At 44.6% G+C, this 27,372-nt stretch overlaps 1 protein-coding gene across 9 annotated transcripts in view; it reads right to left on the bottom strand.

Moving 5' to 3' along the window:
• Positions 1-27,372, bottom strand: part of JARID2 (jumonji and AT-rich interaction domain containing 2) — a 240,623-nt gene that overhangs the window by 37,233 nt on the left and 176,018 nt on the right. For all 9 annotated transcript variants that reach the window (XR_009701536.1, XM_061195743.1, XM_061195749.1 and 6 more), the window contains 2 exons: positions 23,787-23,956; positions 9,768-9,944 (listed from right to left, as the gene is read on the bottom strand). Coding sequence is in view for 8 of the 9 variants with exons in the window: in XM_061195743.1 (XP_061051726.1) it covers positions 9,768-9,944; positions 23,787-23,956 (347 nt within the window). In the remaining variant the exon portion in view is untranslated. The remainder of the gene's footprint in view (positions 1-9,767; positions 9,945-23,786; positions 23,957-27,372) is intronic.

Raw genomic sequence — 27,372 nt, 5'->3', positions numbered from 1 at the left:
ATCCAAACACATCTGCGCCTCAATTCCCGCAACTACAAAACAAACCAGCTGCCTGCCCTTATCTGCCCTCCAGGAATCGCTAAAGTATTCAAAATAATAAAAACGCTATCCATTCTTGAGAGAAAGGAGTTGTGCAAATATAAGAAAGTTGATCTTCTTAAAAGCGCCTGCTATAACAGCAAAGACCCACATCTGAAAACAGTCATTCCCTTTAAACAGAGCGCACAGGCCAGCAGAGGCACTTCTGCCTGCCCCCTTCCCCTGCCAGAGCCAGGCGCCCCAATCTTGCTAATTATTTGTGCTGCCAAAGGCACCTCATCTGAACGACAGCAAGTTTTTTATTAGGTGAGTAGGAAAGAGGACTCCTTGCTTGGCATCTGGCAAAAGTCCTATGATATCCTGAGATGACCCAGCACATCTAACCTTCACCTTGAGGGAGAAATACAAGAGCCATTACCGAAAGCTGGGCCGGAAGGTCTGCCAGCAGACACACGACGCACAGGAGGAAAGAAGGAGCAGGAAGCTGAACACGGGACTAACCCCCAAATTACGTAAAATAAGACCTGCTCCCTGTCCCACCCCCAAAACAAATCGAAGGGACAAAAAAAGAATCGCTGTAAATAGAGAAGACTGTGCTACAGAAAGGAAAAGAGAAGCACGCCAAGTTTCTGATCTGGAGCCAGATATTTAAATGGAAGCTTCGTGTCATTACAAGGCGTCCTGACTCGGGGAAGACAGACACCATCCATCGGCTGGCACTGAATCCTTGTTACTGTACAAAAGCCGCACTTGCTCCCTGGAGCCAGTTCAACTTTGAGTCACTATTGTCTGAAAACAATGGAATGCGTCTGCCAACCTGTGCCAACAGTTCAAAAGGATTTTAATGCCGCCTGTGTGAGTGCTGTAACCCGGTTTGCCCTGGGTAAAAATGGCCCCACTGACTTAGCTACAGCAGTCACGTGTCAAGGTAGAGAAAGCCAGGACCTGTAGGTCAGCATAAGCCCCATGAGGATCTCGCTCACGCTGGGAGCCCACAGCAAGGGCTGAAACCTACAGAGGCCTCCAAGCACCCTGACCCAGTATCACAAGCAAGTTCTACTGGTTTACGTGGAATTTGCGAAAGCCCTCTGGAATTTCCACTCAGTGAAATCTTATCACTTCGGTTACGTGTATAACAGGAAACAAATCTCTTGAAAAGAATTTTTAAAGCAAATTGGATTTTCTTCTCTTTGTAAGAACCTGAATCTGTAAGTCATAGAATGTTTTTCCTATCAAAACTTGGTTATTGGGCTTCCCTGGTGGCGAAGTGGTTGAGAATCTGCCTGCCAATGCAGGGGACACGGGTTCAAGCCTTGGTCTGGGAAGATCCCACGTGCCGCGGAGCAACTGGGCCCGTGAGCCACAATTGCTGAGCCTGCGCTCCGCAACAAGAGAGGCCGCGATAATGAGAGGCCCGCGCACCACGATGAAGAGTGGCCCCCGCTCGCCGCAACTAGAGAAAGTCCTCGCACAGAAACGAGGACCCAACACAGCCATAAATAAATAAATTTAAAAAAAAAAAACCAAAATTAATTTAAAAAAAAAAAAAAAAAACTTGGTTTTTACCAGGATTCCAAGATCTAGAAATGTGAATACATTATGGGTACTGATGTAACGTACCTGACAGAGTTACATAGATTTGCCAATTAAACACGTTTCTTACATAGAATCCTAATAACTGCAGATACCAAAGTTTGAAAATGGCACATGACCTTTATGAGAATATAAAGGTCAGGGCATCAGAAAGACCATCAATCCGAATGAATGGCTTCTGTCATTGAAAAATGGTTTCTTGGCCCCCTTGGCCCCCAAAGGAACCGAGGAAAGGACAAGACGGATGGCCAGATGGTGACTGACCCCCTGCCTGTCCCTGCATCAGGTGGCTCCATGGCTCTTGCATTCTCCAACGTGCCATGGCAGGGCCAGAGGACTGCCCGGGCTGAGGGCCTGTTGGGAGGGTGGGCAGTGGTCCAAGAGGAATCTCATACTTTCTCACCCTCCAGAAATAAGACAGAGCACAGAACTATGGGTTATACTCAGAGGGGGACAAATGTCAAGTCTGGAAGAGCAAATGAATGAACTGTTTTTGTAGCTCAGGGTTTCGTAAAGCCCTGCATTCAAGGATATGAATTCTAAAAGGCCAACCGCTTCTGAAGTGAATGGCAAGACTCTAGCCCACCTTTGGATCTGAACAAGGAAGCTCTAGCTATTCACAACAAACTGGGGGAGAGAGACACCTTGAAAGTGTGCACAAGAGTTAAACTGGAAGGCACTCCATGTACACAGTCACTCTACAAGTTATAGAAGAATTGGTAATTTGCAGAATAAAAATATTAGTACAGAAAACCAAATACAGAAATATCTGCATTGTAATAAGGATTGTTTTCAAGGTTCTCCAAATAAATTCTGTGGATCTGCTATTGGACCACACCAACCCTCCAGCCAGGAAAGGAATGACTTTTGGAAATCCTATACTCACACTGTATAGTCCCCGGGAACAGCACAACTTCCCAAGTGACTAAAAAGTCCCCTTAAGACAGGCCAGATGAATTTAGCTGGAAATACTAAATACTGAGCAGCTGGGTGAGCAGCTCAGCGATTCAATTTAAAATATGTATGATATACACGTATCCCAGGCAAGTATGGACAACAAAATTGATTAACGATTCTGAAAATCTAACACATTATCTTAATTTCTGCAGAACTGCAGAGTATTACAGGTCTTTAGAAGAGTCATGGGGCCTGAGGCCAGCAACAGGACGTAGTCAGCACCCCCTTTCTGAGAACTCATCAAGCACCAGGCGCTGTGCTGAGTGCATCTGTCACTCACTCATTACTAACAGACTTCTGTTTCTCTTTAGTAAGCTATTATTCACATAGCATGTGATCCACCCAGTCAAAGCGTACCACCCAGTGGATTCTGGCATATTCACAGAGTTGTGCAACCATCACCACAAAAATACAAGTTTAAAATGTTTTCATCACCGCCAAAGGAAACGCCATCCCTACCCACTCCTGAACCCTAATGGAAAAGCCAGGTGTCCATCCGCACACCAAACTACCAGGGGTCAGAGCGGTCCTAGATGTGTGTGTATATCCCCAAGGTCCCGCGTGGACCGTGAGAGCAAACGCTTCAGCAAGATGAAAAGAGACGGGGACGGGCTGGTCACACTGGCGGACAGGGGTCACCGGCGGACAGGTGTCACCGGCGGACAGGTGTCACCGGCGACCATCCACCACACTCGGAGCAGCTGCTTCTGATGCGGTCAGTGACGTCACAGTGCTCACGGTGCCCCTCGGGCAGCCCTCACCGCGTGCCAGGTATTTGAAACGTACTAATTTTCCAGGATTCTCTTATCAACTGCAAGGTTGTTCTAGACTTCCAGATCTTTCCACTCACACGTGGAGTTAACAGCCAATACGGTGTTCTCTACCACATAGGAATAAAACCTATATTGACGCATTTACCAGTCACAAAAACCTATGAAAGGACTTCCCTGGTGGCGCAGTGGTTAAGAATCTGCCTGCCAATGCAGGGGACACGGGTTCGAACCCTGGTCCGGGAAGATCGCACATGCTGTGGAGCAACTAAGCCTGTTCACCACAACTACTGAGCCTGAGATCTAGAGCCCGCGAGCCACAACTACTGAGCCTGAGATCTAGAGCCCGCGAGCCACAACTACTGAAGCCCACATGCCTAGAGCCCGCGTGCCACAACAACTGAAGCCTGCGTGCCTAGAGCCCGTGCTCCGCAACGAGAAGCCCACGCACCACAATGAAGAGTAGCCCCCGCTCACCGCAACTAGAGTAAGCCCGCGCACAGCAACGAAGACCCAACACGGCCATTAATTAATTAATTTAAAAAAAAATAAAATAAAAACCTATGAAAAAGCACTCCTACTACCTCTTTAAAGATAAGAAAACTAAAACTGCCCAAAGTTGCAACCACATATGGGCAGACAAGCATCAGTGTCCTGATCTCAACCACTAGGCCAAGTGGCCCCAAATGGAAGAGGGGTGGAAGGTAAAAGAAAAAAGCATTTCTCAGCTGGAGAGCATCTCCCCGTGGCACATGGGGGGACCCTGGCTCTGCCCACACAACCCACCCCTCCACCACCCGGACAGAGGGGCTGCTGAATGCACCTCAAAGGCAATCACAGGGCAGAAATGTGGTAAAGTCACCCAAGCAACCGCTTTTTGGCGCTTACACAACAACTCCCCCTCCCCGCCATGTCAATCCAAAAGCAATTAAATTATTCCAGCTGGGAGTCCAATGACATGTTGTTTAAAAAAGACTTGTGAAAAAAAGAAAAAAAAAAAAAAGACTTGTGAGAAATGTCCTTCTTCAGAAAGAGAGGAGCACACAAAGAAACAGTGGTCTCTGCTATTCCTTCCATTTTTCATTAAGTGCAAAACAAGCATGTGGAGAATGTACAATATGGGGCTGGTGTGAACAATCCACCCTCAATGAGTTCTCCTGTGCAAAGGGTAAGGAACGCCTCACCAGCGAGGAAAAACCAAAGCCAGAATCATTCCAGACAAAAGCCTACCTAATTCCTCTACCCTACCTCACTTATCCTGCTGGAAAACAATTACCAATGACGAGAACGTCTCAAAAACCAAGCCACTTCAAATATCAACTTGTAACACAAATACAAAAGCCACGTTTTGATTGTGTTGTTTGATGGCCAAATACAGAGATTACCTAAGGGCTCTATTGTTAGGATCATTTGAGGTTCTGTATACTGAAGCATATTTTGGAAACTCTGAAGAGCCATCGAAATAGAAGCTGCTGGAGGCATTGTTATTGTGACCCTTAAGTGTTGAGCCAAGGTCAAAAGCATGTGTGAGGCCATCCTTGTCATTTTAGATTATGCATTTTAATAAACACATCCATTTCCATTAGGATGCACAGTGGGTTATAAATGAGAACATTTGAGTCCTCTGTAATGTTTGCACAACTAAACATGTGCCTGGGGACACCAGGCTCTGGCAGGGGACTACTGGGGTCAGGGCTCCTATCCCTGGGAAGTTGAGCGCTGCCCCAGCCAGGCCCCATTAGACACCTATGGGGAGGGCAGGGGGAGCGTGCATTCTCTCCTGGCATCAGCTTCCACTAGCCCCACTCCTGCTCTGTAGGGAACCTGCTGCTTCACTGGGGTTCAAGTTTAGGGGAGAAACGAGATGAAGCAGGACACCATCGGCAGCTTGGGTTCTCGTTTCTTCAAACCAACGCAGCCTAAATAAAACTTTGGACCTGCCGCCAAATCAGGGTTTTGGGCCAAAGCTACCCTCATAATAAAGAGTTAGTTTTCCCCATTTTGTTTTCTATGCATTTATCTCCCCACATTTCAGTGAGGGTGCTGCTCCCGGGGGAGGGTACAGATGCTGCTGGATTTCCCGACACACCTCGACATCTCCAGCATACGAAGCAGGGGCAAGCACCGCTGGACAAGAGAAATCCTGCGTCAGGGAGAAGAGCACAAAGGCAGCTTGCTTTCCACTCTCTCATGTGGAAAAAGTCCGCAATTCTGAGGACCTGCTTGACCACGCGGTGATTACGGCCTCATCCAGGTTTTCCCTGTTAGAAAATCTATTTGAACACTTGTACACTTTTCACCTGAGTCCAAAATCAGAAGGAAACGGAGATGATCTGTCTGTAGATTTTACTTTTTGGAAAATGAGGGAGTAAAACTGAGGCAAGTATCAATCAACCAGTCAATCAAAAACTAAGGCAAGGGCAGGGAGAAGGGACACCCCCACCTCATTCACGAACTGCACCCCGCCTTTTCTTCCCATGCAGTCAGAGAACTTACTTTACTCTCAAGAATGATTCTGAGCTTATGTTCACCAAGTGCCCTCTAAAATCAGGGAAGGGGGCTGGGGCGTGGGAGGGGCACATGAAGCAGGACAAGGGCATCACTGGCCTCCTCGTGTCACAGGTGTCACACCACAGGGTCCCCTCCTCCATTCTGGGGAGCGGCGAGCCCAAGTGGTCGGCCTCGTGCCTCAGGAACCCTCTGACACTGGCCTGCTGCTCATCAGGAAGCAACCGGTCATCGGTGCCTTGCAAATCCAATCAAGCTTGGGGCTCTGCAGGCGCGCTCGGAACCTGAACTGCAAAAGTTCAGCTTTCTGAACCTGAAGGCGGCCTCCTCTGAACCCCAGACAGAAGAAACAAAGTCAGTCAGGGCCGGTCCTGGGTGAGCCCAAGCAGTTTCCTCATATACATAATCACCGACCATCTATCTGCTTTCTTTACCGATAAAGCCACTGGCCCAATGCCATGCCAACAGACCAGGTAAACACCTTCTGTACTCCTGCAGAGAACCTTCTATTACAAGTGAATCCTCTTTAGGAATATCTGTTTCATTCTGTTGACAGATGTCACGTTTAAACAAATATCCACTTTTATAACTGATAGGTACCCAAGATGAAATCCCATTACAAGGAATTTCAAGAAATTCTGCTCTATATTTACAAAGAAAAGGGTCTCAATAAAAACAAAGCAGGAAAGACAAGTTTAAGCTGCCACGGGAATTCCGCCACTGTTTGATCTGTATTTGTTAATCATGGAAACAGAGTTCCTCAGTGATTCCAGCCTCACTGCTTGGAGGATTCTTGTGAAAACCACTAGAGTCCTGGGGTTCACTGCTGCCATTCTGCAACTCATACTCTGTGGGAGACAACAGGGTACCAAGTTTCCTATGGGTCATAATAGGGGCAAGAAGATACAGTATAGATGGGAATGAGAGGAGATGAAAACAGGGTGGAATATGTTTTTAATCTGAAAATGGTACTAATGTCTCAGGGAGGAAAAAAAATGGATTCCAGGAATAAAATTTTAGTTAGGGAATCTTCATCCAGCTAATCAGGTCATCTTGGAAAAGCCACTTCCCTTTAACACACAGCAATGCCCACCATCCACCATAACAGATCTCAATGGTAACGATTCCTTTACCCGAGACACACGCAGTAACTATTTCTTTATTCCGGGATATAAATGAAGGAAGGAACAAATGAATGCCCACCTACACTATCCTACTTGTTTCATAGAAGAAGAAACTAAGAATCAGAGAAATTAAATGGGTACCCAGCAAGACACAGCTAATTAAGCCTTAAAAGGGGCAGGAAACGAAGCTCCTGATGACTAGTTGATGCTGATAAAGACCTTTATGGGAACAGAACGGGGGGGCGAGGGGAGAAAGGAACAAACGTGTGTGTTATGCAATTTGGTGTTATAGTATAATTTCAATTATCTAGAAATTGCTGGGAAAGGAACACTATGCCACAGCTAAATGTTCAGTTTTCAAAGATTATTACATGTTCGTTTTATCACTTTTGGGTGATAGCCCTCTAATCTCTGCTGCTGAGAACAGTACCTTCAGGAATCTCCTTACGCCCTCCTGCCGGGGGGACTTACTCCCCAGTGTCACTAAGTCTTGCTTTAATAACCTGCTGGTGGCAGTTTGCTTCCTTGTCATCGGCCTTCTTCATGTCACAGAGGATGCAGAACAGGGCAGGTAAGTAAGCTCGGCTAACTAGGTATTGAGAACTCAGTTTTTCTGAAATACCGAATCTGAGGCAGAAACTGGCCTTCTCCAAAGCTGACTTCTCTTTTTCAACAAAACTCTCTTCTTCCTCTGGGTCACTTGAAACTGGAGAAGCTTTCCTAACGGCCTGTGCATTTCCGAGCCGGCTTCAGCCCACTCCTTCCACTGGCCTCGCAGAGAAGCAAGCACTGCCATCCTTTGGGTTTTTAAAGACATGAGACCTCCAAAGACATGAAAGCTATGTGGCAACAGCACAACTGGAGACCCACGCAGAGCTGTGTCTCCCAGGCCGTGGCCTGTGGCACTGGCTCTTTGCCGCTGTCGACCAGATGACAGTGGTAGCTCCACCATCACAGCACAGGCTGAACCCATCGCAAAGCACAACTGTTCACAGGCTCACCCTTACAATAGAGTAGTGTCTGGCGCGGGGGGCATTTCAAAAATCTTGACTGCAATCTGCCACTTTGGGTGATGGGTGCAAGACATCAGATCTTCCATTTCTTCAACTGTAAAGCAAGAAACACCTCCTGCCCTGACCACCTCCCAATGACTCCACTGTAGAGTAAGTAGATGGAATCAAGAGATAATGTAGATGAACCCATCCTGAAAACGCTCATATTTTTACTGTCATTCATGGAAAACAGCCCTCAATCCACCCTCTCACAAAGGGGATTTCTGAAAGACCACCCACTAAAAGGAAATTAGAGAAGCCACCCCTTAGCTATGAACATGTCTACACACACAGCTAACAGAGGCTACACAAACACTTCACTTAATCCCTACCTTACAGATGAGGAGCCAGAGGCTGAGAAATACTGAGTTATGTACTGAGATTATTAACCTCTTCTCCCCAACAAACTGTCAGGTCCTTAAGTCACATTTTGTCATGTCTCTATGCCACCTAAACACAGCCCTAAGCAAGAAGCAGGACAGATGAATAATCACTCAACTGACAAGGCAAAAATGCCCAACAATGGTGCAGGTGAGAGATTCCTGTCACACCTAAGTGATGCTGGTCCTGCACCTCTACTTCCCATTGGGTCCAGAAAGACGAGGAGTAGTTCAGTGCACAGCCGTGGAGGAAAAAAAAAAATGAGCAGCTTTCCTCTGCCTCAATCACTTACTGGCAGCACTGGTTTTCTGCCATTTGTAGACGGGGATGCTCTACCTTCTAGGGTCTCCTTGAGTCCCAACGGAAGTATGATCTTGAGCAAAGAACCTGGTTAAGAATTCACAGAAAACAGCGGCCACCTCTCCCAACCTTATGCTCTTCGCTCCCCTCTCCTTTTCTTTCCTCTTTTCTTACTTCCTTTCCCCCCACCCCACACTAATCCAATTAGTCATCAAGTTCTCTCAACCCTACTCCCTGCAGTATTTCTATATCTACCTACACATTTTTGTACTTATATCCTCCTCCCATTTACATTGCCATGACCACCTTGTAGTCCCTCGTTACCTTCGGCCAGGTAATTGCTTACAATTACAGCCTGTCAATGTGTTTCCTCTTCTTTAAACCATTTCCCTTTATGAAATCCTCTTAATTGATGCCAGCTTAATCTTTTCAGAATGTAACTCCAATAAGGTCACCTCCCTGTTGAAAAACCACTGAGCACTTTCCACAGCCAACTTATTTATACTTTTCTCTCTCTCATATTCAAACTTTTGTTCCTGTTTTGTGGGCTACATGTCCTCCCCCACAATGTTAACAGTCGAGGGGAAAAAAAAAAATCAGTCTAGTTCACAATACATATGCATGTACTTGATTTCACATACTGGATAACACTTTCCTTTCTTCACTATCTCTGCCTGCTAAAATCACAACAGTGAAGTTGATCACAATAGCGTCTTCACGAAATCATCTTGACCATCTCTGTTTAGATGTGACGTCTTCCTCTTCCAATTCCTACGTCTGCCGCTCTTATGGAATTTATCATCATCTCCGCAAACATAAGAATATGTATCCTCATCTTAACAATGTATTTGTCTAGAACACACTTGATTGGACTGTGTCACACCAATGTCTGCTAAGTGCCTGGTACTTAAAGAAGCATCCAAAACTAGCTTCGCCACAAACCAGCTCTGCAGCCTTCATCTTCTCAACATATGATCGATTCTACCTTTCACCCAAAACTTTGGATTTTATCTTTTTTAACCCAAATTCAACAGTGGGCCTACCATGTCCATTGTGAACATGCTTGTGGGTTTTTCCTTTCCTGGGGGTTGACTGGCATGAAGATGAAGCGTTGTTGGTAGCTGTTTTGACGTCTTCTGTCTCATCATCTTCCTCCTCGACGTCCTCCTCGTCCTGAGAGCTTCCGAAATATACCATGCTGTTGGGCAGCGCAGGAGAACCTAGTGGGTTTAAAAGAAGGTGCATAAACACAGGCCTGGATCCTCACCCCTTCCAGAGGCGCACTTCAAATGGAGCCATTCGTTAAGTTACAAACTTAAATCCTCATGACTGAGCATATAAAACAAAGCTATTTATCTCTACTGCCATTTTTAATTTATTTTTCAAACATCCCCCCAGGAAATATAACTCCATCTGTGTCCTTTTAACAGATTTCAAGCAAAATCCCCCAGCAGGGGGATGATGCCATTCACCAAACATAACAAATGAAAATTTTAAAAATCTCATTTGAATAGTTCTTAAGAAGGGAAGGGAAAAACCACCAAGGACTGAACTGAGCAAGAAAAATTAATAAATTTTTTTTAAAAAAATCTACCCACAGTGTCAAGGACAAGAGACTATTCTGGGTTATGTCTTTAACTTTCTAGACTTAAAAAGTATGAATTTGAGCTAACGAATTTAAAATGAAAGAAGAGACAATCAGACAGAAGCAAGTAGTAAAAACAAAATATGACATTTCCTTATAGAAGGAAACTCTCTCATATTCATATGGGGTGAATGACAGGGATGGGTTCCCAAAAACCACGATATACTTGGAAGCTACTTTGATATGATGATCAGGTTAATAGCATGTAAAATTATTAAAATAAATTCCTGCATAACACTAACTGAGAAGCTGGTTTAAAAAAATAAAATCCCTCTTCACACACATCCCTTACTCCTTTCACACCTTAACCTCCTCATCCCCAAATGTTTTTGTTTCTGAACATAAGACAGAACAATAAACCAGAAAATAAGCTCAATATTACAAAGAAGCACAATACAGTTCTTCTTCATCAAATCATGAATTTTCAGAAGGAGATGTGTCAATTAATTGGTATACTGTTTGGGACCGAAGGCTGTTAAAAACCCCCCAAATTAATTGATTAATGGATCAAATTTTTTTAAGCCCCTGAGTTAACTTCTGGCCACACATCAACCTTCTTCCCCATTAGGTATCTTGAGGCGAGCTACTATCAAGTAACAGAAGAACTAATAAATGTGAAGTTCATTTCTTCTCGACAGTTTCCTGTGAATGAGCTAACACCCCAGGAACACCGGTCAAGATTCAAGTAACCAAATTTGCTCTCCTTCCCAAACAGGGATCTCAAACTTCAACCACAATGGTTTAAACCATTCCTGTCCAACTGCGGGGCTGCATGTTCTAACAAGGAGACGGACATGACTGAGTGGTTATCACGGCACTGAAGTGGGAAACCGAAACCGCCCAGCTCCCAGAAACACAAAGGCAAAGACAGTACCTTCCTCTTGTTGTCGTCAATGACCTACCAATACTCAAAACCCCACAAGTTATGTGGGTCACACCACTGAATGGAAATGAAACTCCAAAGGGATGTATGTGACAAAAATTCTGTGGATAACAGAATTGGATACACTCTGACAAAAGCCATTTCCTTTGTTTTCTCCCCTTTGATCACTTCCAATTAGAAGCAGGTTTTCAACAGAAGGAAGGTCTGACACAGGCTTTGGGGAAAAATCATCTAATCAAATAGAAGTTAGAGATGAAGTTTTTCAAAAAAAAAGAAGAAGAAGGAAATATCTGGCCGTATTTCCACTGGAACAATATATTTACCCTTGTACTAAGTGGTTTTACAATTGGTACAAGACTGAATACAAAAAGAGGAGACACCACCCTTACTAGCTTCCTACTTAGAAGTTTTCAGTTGGAACTTACCATCCACACAGATATACATTAAGTACCTCCACAGCCAAATATACCCATACTGTTAGATCCTTTCCTAAATCTAACTTTTTAAGTACTTAAGAAAAAGCAGGAGAAACCTTATATCAGCACTCAAAAGAGGTTCTGAGTAAAAAAAAAAAAAAAAAGAAAAGAAAAAAAAAAGAGAGAAAAAGAAAAAAGAGAAAGAAAAGGAAATTTACCATAAACTCCAACTCATTCTAGCATGTAACATGACACAAGGTAACACACTTCATGCTGCCAGACAGACAGAGCTGGGGACTCAACACCTGGAAGTTACAGACTCAGCCATTACACTTCCCTCTTCAGTAGAATGAGAAGGAATAGGTTAAATAAATCTCTTCAAGTTCCTTCGAGATCAAAATATCCACATCTAACTTCCTTTAAAGAAAAGTCTTCCTACACACTGTCTTGGATGCACCGACCAGCGGCTGAAATCAGAAAATGGATTAGTACTGTGAAGGGCAGGTTTTCGTGTAGATCCTGCAGTAACTTCCACAGCCCACTCTGCCCTCTGTCGGAGGGAAGCAGGATTAAAGGCTATAACTCCAGGAAGTAAGCCATTACCCCCTTCACCTTCCTCTTTCCCACCCCCTCAGGAGAAAAGGCAATAAACTGCAACAGAGGCCATTTGGGAGTAACTTTAAAAGGGGGAAAGTAAATCTATGTTTCAAACAGAATCAGGTAAAATCTACATGAAACACACGAGAAATAATTAACTGCCACCTACAGAATCTGTTGAGGATTTTTTGAAACTTAAACCCAATGCATAAAAGCATCACATTCCTTACATTCAAGATTCTGAGAATGGGGTGAACATTAAATTTATGTTCCAAAGAACTAAAATGGAGGGAATGTTTAGGAGCTCAGTTCAGAATCCAAGTTTCATTAACATCTTAAAGAAAGCACATGAAGTAATTTCTTCAACAAAAGAAAACAACCAATCTTATGAATCCATTTCTTTTTTTTATATATAGATTTATTTATTATTTATTTATTTTTGGCTGCGTCGGGTCTTAGCTGTGGCACGCGGGATCTTCGTTGCGGCATGTGGGATCTTTTGTTGCGGCACGCGGGCTTCTCTCTAGCTGTGGCGCGTGGGTTCCAGAGCGCATGGCCTCTGTAGTTTGTGGCACTGCGGGCTCTAGTTGAGGCGTGCGAGCTCAGTAGCTGTGGCCCGCGGGCTTAGCTGCCCCGTGGCATGTGGGATCTTAGTTCCCCGACCAAGGATCGAACCCGTGTCCCCTGCATTGTAAGGTGGATTCCTTACCACTGGACCACCAGGGAAGTCCCATGAATCCATTTCTTTAAACAGCTTCTCAGCAAATATAAAAACAAAGTGATGTAACCTGTTACATAGTCTAAAAGACAGTCAGAGGCTAAGAGAAAAGTGAAACAGAAAACAGAAGACCAGTAAAAGGGGAGGTGGAGGTGTGTGTTTCCTGAGGCACTCACTCTCAAACCAAAACTTATAATAATACAAAATCTTTCTGACGGGACTGGCTCTGCAGTCAGAGGTGGGAAATGACACAATTTCTCTAAGTATGGAGGCACGGGGGATAAAAGCAGAATGCTTTCACCCTGAAAGGTGATTTGGGTTCTCATCAGATGACTGACATGTTGGTCTGGACCTAAAGATCAAGCATCAACAAAATAAAAGGCAATGAAGATTCTCAAACCAGATGGGGAATGGAGAGGCTCGTACAAAGAAGGGAGATGGGGTAAGTGTTGAGGAAAAGGACCAATGCTCAATAATAAGGATCCTCAGGCGGAGAGGTCAGTTAATTACTAACAGAGGCAAGATGCCCTTGGTTCAAATATTAGGCTTGTGCCAATTCTCCCCTCCGCAGGTGCCACTCATCATGGACAGCACTCTCCCCAAGCCTGGGTATGGCCTCACTATTCTCCAGGTTTTGTTCAAGAAGCCACTGCCAATCTATAACCTGTCCCTCAGTAGTGGCCTCATCAACTACAGCCTTCTCCCCCAGAAAAACCAGACCTCCAGAATTTTACTGGGGACCTGCATACCAACTGTACCTCTCATTAACCTTGTAGTCAAACTGAAGCAAGGAGAAAAGACTAAATCCAACAGAGTCTAATGCTGCATATTCCAAAGCTCTGTCACCACGTAGCTACTGGAAATCCCTCTAAGACCCCGCTGACATGTCCATCTGCAAAGCCACGGAGAGGCCAAGCCAACATTCCAGATCAGGAGAAAGCACAGCACTAGGGGAAAGGCAGCAAAAACAGCTTCTTTCTTTCTTGTTGACACAAAACCAGTAAGATCATCTCACATTTCATAATCAAGGTGATAGAGAAACACTGACTGTTGTCTGGTAATACCTTGAGAATAGCCAAAGAAGAACCTCAAATACATAAAAGGAAACCAAAAGCATCTGAGAAGCCAAACTAGTCAAGACATTCACATAGAGCTTATTTATTTCTTCTTAGCCTAGATACAAGCTCAATTATCTAATTTACAAATAAGTTTAGAGGAGAAGGAATCTGCTAGACACACAAAGAAAAAGAAAAAGAAAAAGAAAAAGATGAAGGAAAGGATATTTTAAAGCCCTAAAATCACCCAGAAGTCTGTGCTGTTTATCACTGGTGAAAATTATCCTACATTCTTCAGTATAAAATGGGTGAACAGGTATATTAGATAATCAAATTGAGGCTGTGTGAATAGAAAGTTAAATTAACATTTAGTATTTGAAAACAGAAGACTATACGTGTTTTTAGAATTTTTCGTTAAAAATAGTTGGCAACTTATAGATTCTCGCACGTAAGAGGTAAGCTTCCTCTCTAGAAAATTTATTAGGGAAACGTCTTCCCTCCAAATGTCAGATGAGGCAAACTTTTGAAAAGCTCATTGTGGGTTCAGCATTCAGAAAAACGGGCATGGATCTACGGAGACGAAAATAACAACCTTCCCTTTCTACAGCAGGGCTCTGCTGCAAAACACAGGCGAAGGAGGTGAAAACAAGGGGTCTGAGAAAGGAAGGGCTCTGCAGCACCCACACCTGGTGTCCTCAGGTGGGCTCTCCGCATCAGAGGTATAAGCCCCACTCGTGCAAGTCAGACAGGCTGCTTATCACACAAAAATCTCACCATCTCGCTCCTTAACAAACTCTGTAGTTTTAAAGGAGTAATCAGTGAAAGGTGAATGCTTTTAGTGTTTTAAGAGTTAAGGATTGCATAGGGTATGGGGAGGGGGGGTAGTTATACATGTGTATTTAGTATATACAGTTTTCTATTAAAATCGCAGGCAGATTTTTCTCTCCTGATTATTCAAGCACATTAGCAAACGTGAAAAAAAAATCTGAACTTGGATCAGTCGGTGGGATCGGGAGTGCAGAACGCATCTGCGCTTTGCCAAAGCCGTATTTCATTACTTTTCAGAATTAGCTGGCAATGTCTCCACAATATTTACTGAAGTGAAAACCAAATGTTTTCATCTGGACAAAAATCAAACTGTGGTATGTTACAACCACAACAGAAATCATTTTAATCCAAAAGCTTGCTTTCTCTAATTTGGGCTGTGGTTTCTATAAAATTGGATTCTTCTCCATGAATCATGTACACATACAAGCCCTCGTTCTCATTATCTTCCCTCCCCCGACCAGTTCTTTATCTTAACAAGCTAAACATAGCTCGGCTCTATTTTGCAAAGACCCTAAAGGGATTCCCTGCCCGCTGTCATTTAGCTGGGGAGTCAAATTCTGTAGCTTGACCTAATAACCTCTGGGCTGTTTCCCCCCCCCCCCCCCGCTGACCCGATTTGGCGTGTTCGTGATTGATCTTCAGGATACACAAACAGAATGAAAGCAATCAGCCCCTACTATCATATTAAATTAAAATACAAAACTTCAAAGTGATCTGGTAGGAGGAGAAAGGGATAGTTATTTACTGATTTCCTGAGTTAGAGGAGAGGAGAGAGCTCCATCCTTCGAAACTGAAGAGTCAAGGGAGAAAGTGGGTACAACTGCCTTGGTCCATTCATCCCACTGTGTATGTACCCGGCACTGATCCAGGCACCAGCAACCCTCACAGACCAGACACCCGTACTCACCCCACACGTAAACACCAAGTGCCCTGAAAGACTGGGACAACTATAACACACTGAATGATGACCTCTGTCTCTTCCAGGTCGGCCTTTACAATTTACCAGGGAAGAAGAATTTACACCAAGACTTCCCAAACCTCACCCACTTCCACAGGCCCTAAGATTATATGCCATATCCACCTGCTATTTTCTTTAAAGTGATTCATATTCATGATTTAAATGGATTCTCTCTATTATATCAGTAGAAAATTAGTATCACATGCCCTAAAGAAAAGGTAGTTAATATTACAATAAAATTTTTAAACATGCAGCTAATGTCATTTCTGGCACCACCAGGGGTACATTTAGCAGGGCTTGGGAAACAGCCCTCCAGCCAAAGGCCAAACACAAAGGGGGCCCCTAATTCCTTATGGGATAAGGAGGAGCCTGGGCAATGAAGCCCATCCTGGAACTGCTCTTCCTTATAATACACACGTTATCCAAAAAAAGGATGCCAATCATTGAAAAGGACTCTACATGGAATCCAAAAGTCCAGGATGAAGCATCAGCTTGGCAGTCACGTGCCCACTTGTCAGGAGCCTCAATTTACTTGTCTGTACGATGAGATTAATGTCTTCAGACATAACATCTGTGATGACCCCAAAGGCCTATGAGGTAGCATATGCAAAAGCACTGTCAACATCCACACTTCAGTGCCATTATTAGGCTGACACATGGCTTCAGTGACAAAAACAACTCGAAACTATAAAAGCAGGCTGTCACTTTCCATAGGTGAGAGCAAAGGCAATTTATTTCCTCTCTGCTTTACTAAATGCGAAAGTTAGCAGACTGGCAACAAGGGGAGGGGGGCAGTGCGGTACACAGAAATAGGATGCAAACACAAAATGAACTCAACAGTTAGAATTTCTGGAACTTGGGCCGAGTAATGCCTTGTGAGAGCTGGAAACCTTCAGCCCGTAAGAGCCTTTTTTCAGGAAGAACAGGGAGGAAGTGATGATATGACTGTCACCTCAGTGTGCCCCTCTTCAGTTACGTGCTCCCAGATGTGCCAGTCTGACTGCACGTTTAGGAAATGCCCCACGGCAGGGCATGTGTTCTAAGAGCCCTGACGTGAGGGACTTGGCAACGAGAACCACTTTCCCTCTTGACATGTCAGCTCACGTACCGACCTAGCCGACCACAGCAATGGGAGAAAGTATCATTTAATTAACAGCTGGAATAATCTGCTTACTGTCTTTCCCATGAGGCTGTCTACACCTGTGGCTTGAAACGTACACAAACGAATACACATCCAGTCAAATGCAATGAGGTCTCTGGATCTCCTCACAGCAACTGAATGTGCAGATCACACCACACGGCACACTCAACCTAGCAGAAGTGGAAACAAGTCAGAAATTAACTTCATCAAGGCCACACAGAGACGACCTGAACACCCAAGTCTGTGCTCTCTCCACCACGAAAGTGTCCACAAATCCTATCAGACGTAAATACGGTAGAAGGGGCACCTTGCCTTTGGGACGTGGGTCCTGATGACTTTAGTGCTGTCAGCTGCCAGCAAGGTGCTCTGTAATCAAAACAGGACCATCGTTACTTCCAGCTACCTTCTCTAGATGGATTTCGGAAAGGACGAGAAATACTACGGGACTCTCCAGAAACTAAGGGGGAGGCCAGAGGCAACTGTGAGAAGGCTACTGACTCCGCGCCAGCAGCCACTGGCAGGGAGAAGGGAGCTGCTTTATCTGCAGGGAGGGCAAAGCCTGGTCGGAGGCCAGCTAGTCTGGAGCGGGGCCAACCCTCTGAGCAAAATGTCTTGGAGCCTTAACGACTGATCGAGGTCACAGAGCAATTAAAGGGGATCCATCCTTCCCCTCCTTGGCGCTTAAGGACACGATGGTTTCATATTTCTTCATAACTAGCCTGATAAACTATCCTGGCAAGTAAATTGCTTGCTCAGCACAACTCAGCCAAGTATACAGACTCTTGGAAAACCAAGCATATGAGGAACATAAGGCCAGTTTGATCTGGAGAAAAGTGAGGGTGGCCACTGAAATCCTCAGGGTGGCAAGAATACCACTTTGTCTGTTACCTCTCTCAGAAATTAAGATGCGACACCTCTCAAAAGGATCCATCAAAAAAAAGTTGTGTACCACTGTGACAGAGGGCCTTCCTCCCCAAAGAGTTCATGTAAAGTATTCCCATTTTGCTCAAGGAAGTTCATTACTAGTGCCATAGTGTTCCTTGCAATTGGAGGATTACTTAATTGCTTTCTAGCAGGTTAATCCCCTTTCATTCTGTGACCTCTAAATCACCCCAGGCTTTTGCATTTGCCCTACTTAGAATTTATCATCCTCAATACCCAACGCCAGTACTCTATCAAAACATGTGCTCCTTACCAATAAAGCCAACGACTGTCTTTAGAGAGAGTTCCATGGGTGGTCTGTCTCTTCTGGTACCTGCATTCTCCTCAGCTGGTCTTTTGTATCGTTCCTCTTCAGTTTCAAATGGAAGGCTCCTCCAATACCCTGTTCGTCTGCCTAAATTCACTGGGAAACGTAAGTCCACTGGATGGTCACCACAGGCACCATCTGGCCTGCTTCACACCCATGACTTTAACTCCACAGCAACTGTGTGCTAACTACACACCTATTTTACAAAAGAAGACACTTGGACTGAGAGTGGTTTAAGTCATCTGCCCAAGATCCACCAGGATCATTCAGCCTCCGGCCTGTGTTCCTACAATAACCCGCTGGAAAGCCCTTCCTCTAGCCTCAATCCGTTTTCCAACGTTGCCGGGATCATCTTACTCAATAAGGGTCTGGACATGTTATGTCTCCTCTCTCAGCTGAAGAACCTCAGTGAATATCCAGCCCAGGGCCCACAGAATCTGACACGTCTAACTCCCCTGCTTTAACGAGGGGTCCTCCAAAAAAGAAACCCAACACCATCCCAGGCCTTGGTAGGGGCTCCTGCAGAACTTTCTCCTTCTACAAAGCCAGCTCCATCCCAGGCCTTGGTAGGGGCTCCTGCAGAGCTTTCTACTTCTACAAAGCCAGCTCCATCCCAGAGAGCCTTGGGCAGAGTCCCTTCCTCTTCCACACACGCACCCTCTACCCTGGCATTGCCGTGCACCCTCTACCCTGGCATTGCCTAGCTGGTCTATCGCACCTACCACAGGGATACTGCTTTCCTGTTGCTAATCTGTTTTCTAGTGTCTGGCGTATAAAACACACTCAATAAAGGCTTGCTGAATTAATTAGCAATTGAATGATGGCTGATCGCTGAAGATTCTCTAAGGCCTGGGAAACAAAAGGCAAGCAGTCCCAAAACGGAAAGGACTGCTTCTCCATGGCTGACAGTGTGGGTCTTTCCTAAGAACTCCTCCAAAACAGCTCTCTTCTTTCCTCCGAACTGTGACACTGGACTGTGACACCCACGGTCAGAAGAAGGAACCATGTGCAGATGTGTATTTTCAGGGATCCCCCTTGGGAATCCCCCTTGTTTGCAGAGCCCCATAAAGAGAAAAATATAAATAAGAGAATCATTTAACCTGCCACTGCTCTGCTGTGTTAAGCTTTTTTAACCTGCTAATAACCATAGTCAGGACAAAGAGAAGCAGACAGAACTCATTAAGAATAACGAGACCAGTGACGGAAAATGCAGCGATGGTTAGAATCGATGCACGCGGCCCAGGGCACACACCCCTCCCCCTTCTCGGCCGATGTGCACCGGCAAAAGATGCTAATTATGCCTCTGGCAGGAGCCATGTGGACCCCCTTCAAAGCAGCCATTTAAAGATAAATACACTGCAGGCAAACACTTCAGGCCGGCTGCACTATTCACTCTTCCTTTCCTTTAGAGATTTTAGGTCATGATATTAAATAGGAAAGGAGAGAGCCCTGCCAAACTTAGCTGAAAGGTCTCTGCGTGCCTTAAGACAGATTTTTTAAATCTCTAAAGCTTCTTATCCCTGAACAACTGGCTGCTGTGTTGACATGTACACACTAATCCCAGAATTATTAATGGTATCGTTTTTCCCCACCCCAGGTTTTCGCTGAAGATACTTAATGGAGTTGTGGGGATAAGGTTGGGTCTTGGGCTTGCTGAGTGTCACTGATGGGTAACGAACACCAAGGCTTAAAGAACTCTACTTGCCGGCTTTTTCTCAGTCTCAAGATTCATTCTCTTCCATATTCCAAATTAGCGCTGAGACTATTATGGGTAATAACGGAGGACTGGAGAAAAGGATGATCTGTAATCCTTGGCAATAAACATCGTTTCCAGGTCTTTGATTCCTTCATGATTTCTGCAGCCAGGCTTTCTTTCCCACCAATACTGAGCCTATCAAGACTGTCTCCTTTACCCAGAGACTCCTGTAAAGGGTGATGGAGTGGCCAGGCTCTTGAGGCTGAGCATAAAGTTTGGGGCTCAGACAAGCTCTGTTTGGTGTGGAACCCGTACGAAAAAAGCAGCGGCAGAATTAGAATGCAGGTATTAAAAAAAACTTAATCAAATTCCCAACTATCAACTTTGTCTGTAAAGATTCCAGATGAGGCCAAGACTTAAGTGAGGAAGTGTCACCAGCAGTTGATACCTAAAAGTTAGAAATACATCTACATGTAAATCAAGAATTAGATAAATGATGAGACATCCACAAGATGGAAGGGGTATTTATGTGAGAGTGTGAAACAGGAAAACCAGATTGCAAAAATAAAAATATAATGCAATTCCATTTGGGGTGTGTGACTTGTATTATATATGCACAGAGAAGGCTTAGTAACATTTTCACCAAAGAGATGATAAACAGTGGTTGTCTCTGGAAGATTAGAGGGAGGGGTATTTTGATTATTTTTTTATTTTTATTTTTTGGTCTGTTTCTCCATCTTTTCTGCTGATCTTCCCTAGAGGAACATGAAATACATTTATAACTAAAAAAATTTTAAACATTTGAAACTGAAAGAGAATTATTAAAGTACCACTACAACAGGCTTTGTCTATTTAACCGTTGTACACCTCAAAATATGAGTTTTAATTAGCTCAAGCAACTGCCTATTAAAGTATGCCATCTAATGCCACCAAATCCATCACATTTCCAATATCATGAAGTACTTAGCGAATCACCTATCATGTGAGGCTTTTAGAAAAGCCAGATCAGGTAAACACACCTGACCTCACAAAGCCCTGGCTTTTAAAATAAAATACCTTAAATCTAAAAAGTACAGGAGGAAGAGTAAGAGGGTGCAATACTCTGTGTCAAAACCTTATTGCATATCAGCTAAAATAAACAACGAAACCTATTTTATTGTCTGACTCATGAATGTAGGAATAACTTTCCAAGCCTCAGAGTATTTTTCCAAAATTAAACATCTTAGGTTTCACTTACTGAAACTTTTGTTCCATCTGACAAGTGACAGAAGTAAACTGTGTCTATGAAAAGACATGATTCTCTTGTGTCTAGAGCCTGGAAATGTCAAAGCTGGGTACTTGGTAATGTTTTCCCTAGGTGCCATTTACTCGAGAAATAAGCATGCCTCTCCAAGCAAGGTCCTCCCCAAATCACCCAAAACCAGAGAAAATATGATTTTAAAAAAATTATGCATATATAGGTGCACATGGCACAAACATACAAATTCCGCTCTAAAAACAAGTCACACCCACTCCATAGGTAAAAACTTTCATAACTAAATTCCATAATCTGCAGAGCAGTTTTCTGACATCCTAATAGAACAAGATCAGTGAATCTTCCTAAAGAAAAGAGTTAAGGCATGGCTCCAAGGTAAATTTGGCTCCAGTGGGATTAAAAAGACACAATGAAGAGTCCTACCAACACAGAGCTTTAATTATTCACCTGAACCATCTTGCTGCTGATGACACTGTTGACCCTTCAAAGATCCCTTTCGCCCAAACTCCTTCTGAGCACCTGGTCCCACTCACTCTCCACTGCTGATGACACCACCCCACCCCCTACCAGCCTGCTGGTCACTCTCATCTTTCCTCTTCCTTTCACCCTTCACAGCCAATCCTGCACTTGAGTCTTTGCTAGTGGGTTTTTACACCTTCCTTTCCATCTCCACCCTCAACACCTAGGATCACTAGACTCCTTCGGCAAGGAGCTGTGTCAAACCCAAGGGAGGTGCTGGCAGGAGGCCCTGCTACCCACCCCACCTCCCTTTCGGGAGGGAGAAGTGGTCCGCACTGAAGTACAGTTATTCCCCTCCTTTATGTCTTGAGTCTCCCAGGACTATCATATCAGTAGCCTGTCATCTCAAACAAAAACCCCACCCTTCATTTTCCCTTCCCGAACCATTTAGTCCTAAAGCAAACCGGTACAAGGGGTGTGTGTGTGTGTGTGAGTGTGTAACGACCACGGCAGCCCCTGTGGTGTGCGAGAGCCAAAGGAGGATGAAGAGGTGTTCACACACAGGTCAGGCCGTTCACAGGGTCCGAGCCAAGTGAGATCAGAAGGGCTCCATGGGGAGGGTGGCAGCAGAGATGGGAGGTGGGGCGCACTGGAAAAGATGGATCAAATAAACAATTTATGGATAACAGGAGTCAACTTTCTCACTGTTTAATATAGAAAGAAAAAAAAAAAAAGAAAACCAGAAGGAACCCTTTGGTGCTAAACTAAAATTGGGAGGTACTGGTGCTCATTCATGGATTTTAATAGACCTAGAGACATAGATGTGCATACTAAATGAGCATGTGTGTGCATGTGCACATACATGCCCTTGCACATGTCCCACACACACACAATGCATTTCCCCCGATAGCTATGAGCACACCTCAAGCCCAGATCCTAGCTTCTAAAGAGCAGCTGTTCCTTAAAATAAACAGGGCTCTTAGAAGAAATGGCTGATTTCAGGGCTGAGGGAGGGAGTGCAAAACAAGAGTCCGGGACATTCCGCTGTGTCAGGGAGCTGGGATGGGAGGATGACAGGGACGTATCAAAGGGCAAGGGAGCCAGCTTGAAGGGGCTCCACTGATGGGATCTGGGACAATCAAACATCAAAACAGATGAGAGTAATAGATTACAACCCTCTGAACAAAACAGGAAATGGGTCCATCCAGATCCCCAAAAATGAGTAAACCGAGTTTGATGAGAAATGAAATACGGAGTTTCAAAGAGCCTCCCAATGAAATATGTATAATCACAAAAGCTGCCAAGGGTCCGCTTTCCGTGGAAAAGCCTGACAGACCTGCCTCAATGGAGTGACCAATGTGAGCACCATCAATCAAAGGCCAGACTGAAATGCAGGGGCCCGACAGGGCAATGAGAAGCACGAAGACTCCCTTCCATGATGCCCCTACCTGACATGGAGAGGCCCCTCAATCTCCCTCACCATCTTCTGTGTTCTTCCCTCACTTAGTTCCTAGAGTAAAGACTTTCCCAAAATAAGGCCATGTAAATCCAAACCCATCCTTCATTACAAAATTGTATCCTCTCCGTGCACTCCGTTCATTGGTCCTGTTCGTATGTACAGACCAATATTTCCACTGTTATCTATACCTACAAAGCACTACTGTTATTTTTCCTAAAGTAGTATGGCGGGGGTAGGGAGTGTACCCCGCATCAGCGTGGCTTATTCCCAGATCTCAGGAAACACAAGGAAACGGGACTTAACACCCATCCACAACTACCCCACCAAAAAAAAAAATTACAAAACAAAAAGCCTAGTTTGCAAAGCATGTGTGTGACGGTGATGCTGGGGTGGTAGAGGTCCTAAAAGGATGTCAGGGAGAAGTCAATTATACAAATGTAAGACTACAAACTGTGACACTGTGTGTTGAGACGCCAAGAAAGGTGATTCAAGAGTCAGAGGAAAAGGGAAGGAGAAACAGGAAGGCTCAAGCACCCTCCGGGTGGGATTCCTCACTTTACACTCTCACTCCCTCAAACCAGGCTGGGAATACAAAAGAGGTTGTAGAGCAGAGACCAAAGCCAACATCAAACCTCCTGGGGACGGCCTTGCCCCTTTTTCTTTCAACCAGGCTGCTCCCTCCAAACTGGCAACACAGTCTTACCTCGAAGGCAGAGAAAGGTAAGAAAATCTTCTGTCTTAGGCTTCCTTTTAGAGAGGTCAGAAATTTGAGTAGCTGGAGGGGGTAGCAATGGCTCCACTATCTTTACTGGAGTTGTGCTGGGACTATTCGGCTGGGATTGAGCAAACTTCCTTTGTGCTTGCAGCCTGGGCCTGTAAAAGCAAAAGAAAATTAACAACAAGCAGAGATCGGAGGATATAGATCTACGTGCAGCAATAAAATCATGACACAAAAGGGAAGAGAGACCTTATTTCAAGCAAACTCTTTGTTTCTAATTAAGGTTCTCTATATCTCTCTCACTCTCGTAAACCACAAGCCTGCTTTAAAGGGCAATAAATTTGCCTTAAAGGGCTACGTTTTCTACACTGATATAAAATATGCACCATGAGCATGTGTGTACGTCTGCACACAAGCGCGTGCCTGTGCACAAACCAGGGTGTGCCTGGGTATTTCCAAAGCAGCATGCGGTATTAGGTGACACGGGATTAATGGCTTTTGTACTTTTTCACAAATCATCTGCCACACTTATTTAGCATTCTGTGCTTTAACACGATACTATCACAAACACATACACAACTGCCTTCATATTGTGTAAGGACACCCCGTCCTAACCTTAGCCTGTCACTGACCTGGTCTCACACCCCCAGAAAATAGTCTCCCCACCTCTAAGCTCTTCAAACTCCAATTCAGCCAAATAAATCCACCTGGAATTAAAGCTTGTAATGCAGGGGGTGGGGGGAGAGGGGGAAGTCCACTTCTCTAGTCTATTCAAAACCCCTCCTTCATGGCCAAATTATGGGTTACCTTCTGCCCATACAAAAAGTCCAAAGTCCTTAGTTAGGGATTTGAAAAACTGGCCTTAACCTACCTTTCTCAGGCCTCTCCCTATTACCATCCTACACAGATACCAATCCCCTAATTTATCCACTTGGTGTCTACAAATCACAACTTCAATCTCCTTAACCAGACATTGTTCATTTACACAATTTTACATGTCAGACACTCTATTAATTTGAATCCTAATGACTCTTGGAAAGGTTTCTTTACTTTTTTCCTAACGCTGTAGCCAATAGTCGCTTTCCTTTTTCTACCTAAGTGTTTTTACCCCCTGTATAGCTGACTTGACCTTTATCATAAATTGCCTCCTATTAGCTCTTCCTTGAATTTTCAAGATCTCAACGCCTAATGGAAAAGAAACACCTTTGAGGGTGTGAACCTGTACGTGTCCTGCTTTAAACCACCTCTCTGGCCCTGCTCATAAAGATGTTCAAGAAATAGTATTTGAGAGCAGGGAAAAAACAAGAATCAAAAAGCAGCCCTATGGCACAGGGCTTTAAACGGATCTGCTCAGAACCCCAAACTGGAATCAATCACTATGTGGGTGGGACTGATAAAGCCACCCCAGCTCAAGGCTGCTTCGAGTATTACATATATTTATAATTCTATAGCACAAACAAGTCTTCCCTTAACTATTGTGGAGATAATGTAAAACAGTAAGCATAGTATCTTTAACTGCTGGTGCTCAAAATACCCTAACATTTTAAGTTAACATTCTAGTATTTAACAAAATAACCCCCCCCACACACACACACGTTTTCCACTTTGTAAAAATTAGCTCCCTTAAGTTTTAACCTCCCGTGTCCTGCCCAGACTCAACTCTTACCTCCCTAACGACCCACCAGAAACACTCCTGAATAGGTCATATTCCCAATATGAACTGACATTTGATCAACAGGTTGAGAGCATGACTGCTGCTTACTAACTGGGCAACAACCCTCAGTCCCTAAAATCTTACAAACATCACAATTAATCAAAAGCACTTCAGAACCCAGGAATAACCAAAGGAAAACAGCCACATAACAAGGTTTAACAGAAATTCCAAATGTCATAAATGGTAAGGGAATAAAACAATGCTCCCATTCTTGTGTTGTGAGGAACAAAGAGCTTTTTTTTGCAACCAACTGACTGTCCAGAAGATGACAGAGCAGAAGCGTGTGCTGGGAGAGCCTCCAAGCCCAGAGGACTGACCTTCAAGGAGGATCAGATGGGGGTGGGGTGTGTGTGTGTGTGTGTGTGTGTGTGTGTGACCGACTGAGAGACGTAAGAGCGGTGCTTCTCAAACCATCGCAGAAGAGGATCCGTTTTGCGTTTGGTTCCCCCTCACGGTCCCCTTTAGATTTTCTGTCTTTTACAAATGGATATTTTTATAAGATAATTATTGTAGGGGGAAAATGAAAGACATAAACTACAAGCTCGAATTTATTATTAGACTCAACAGACATAAAATCACCCTGTTCATCTGCTTTAACATGCTCACTGCCCACTCTCAATTTCCCTATTCAGCTCACTGGCACCAGGCAGCAAACAGCCCGTGCCTTGAGCAGCATCGCTTCAGAGAAAGGACAGGATACAGAAAAGTAGACAGCGGCGCCATGCCCTGCCACCCTCAGGGTGGACTGAGCCCAAGAGAACTACCCTCCTCTTCCAACAAGCTCCTGCTTTCCTCCAACTTGCCCTTCCTGTTAAAAGAAAACCCCCGTCATGTTTTCCTACTGAAAAGGGGTTTTAATTGGCAATTTTCTGATTCGTACATCTTCATTTAAATGGACACAACTCACACTCTGGGCATTAAGGGGGCTTTATGGAATCACTGCCTGTATGTGAACAGGATGTTCAGTGTTTACTGCTTTCTCAAAAGTCAGCAACGACAAATGCCACACATAACGAGAAGACGGCACAGCCTGAATGAAAAACAAACACGCAAACACAGATGACAGAGCAGGACACGGCAAAACATTCTACAATTTCATAACCTCAAAGATAAATGCTCTGACCGTTGCTCAAATAAAAGGTGCTTTTTGCCTGATGACTTTCTCAGGGAGGCTATGAAAAATAAGGGCATAACAGATTAAAAAGCGGCAGTAAAATAAATTACCCCTCAGAGGAATAAACCAAGCTCCCGAGTAATTAAGTATTTGTGAGACCCAGATGAAAGCAGGACCTAAAGAACAAGACAAACCAATATCTTGTTTTAAAGAGGCCAGAAGAATCCGTACTTTGCGGAAAGGGCAGGTCTGCGGTTTGGCTTTGTGTGTGCGGGTCCCGGGGGATTACAAAGGTGTGACTTTGCTTTGCTGTCCCCATGCAACACAAGAGTTTGAATGACACAACTCAGAGGCCAAATCCATGGAGGAAGCACTCTTAGCCATTCGGGTATGTTTGCGGGACAGGTGATTCATTCTAGAGTGTCTGATACGAGAAAATGAGTGTATGTTATTTACAATCAGTACAGAAAGGGGGCGGGGAGGTCCAGATGTGCTGAAGAGCTAGATGATCTGCACCTGGAGGAGCTGGGGGAAGAAGGAGGCTGGCGTGCAGGACAGGACAGGCATGATCAGACACCCACCAAGGGCGGTGGGGCTCCAGGAGGGCCTGCACTCAGCTGCTGGGCGCCAGCCGCGAGCAGGCCAGCAAGATGGGACCCACCCGACCCTCCACCAGGGACACCCTCCACTCCATTACCAGGGCGCAAATGCTTTAAATCGAAATTTAGGTTGAACTAAGGGAG

This window comes from Eubalaena glacialis, chromosome 7 (genome assembly GCF_028564815.1).
Source record: "Eubalaena glacialis isolate mEubGla1 chromosome 7, mEubGla1.1.hap2.+ XY, whole genome shotgun sequence".
In the NCBI taxonomy this organism is placed as follows: domain Eukaryota; kingdom Metazoa; phylum Chordata; class Mammalia; order Artiodactyla; family Balaenidae; genus Eubalaena; species Eubalaena glacialis.
Note: the sequence above shows the minus strand (reverse complement) of the source record. Positions and strands in the feature narration are given on the sequence as shown.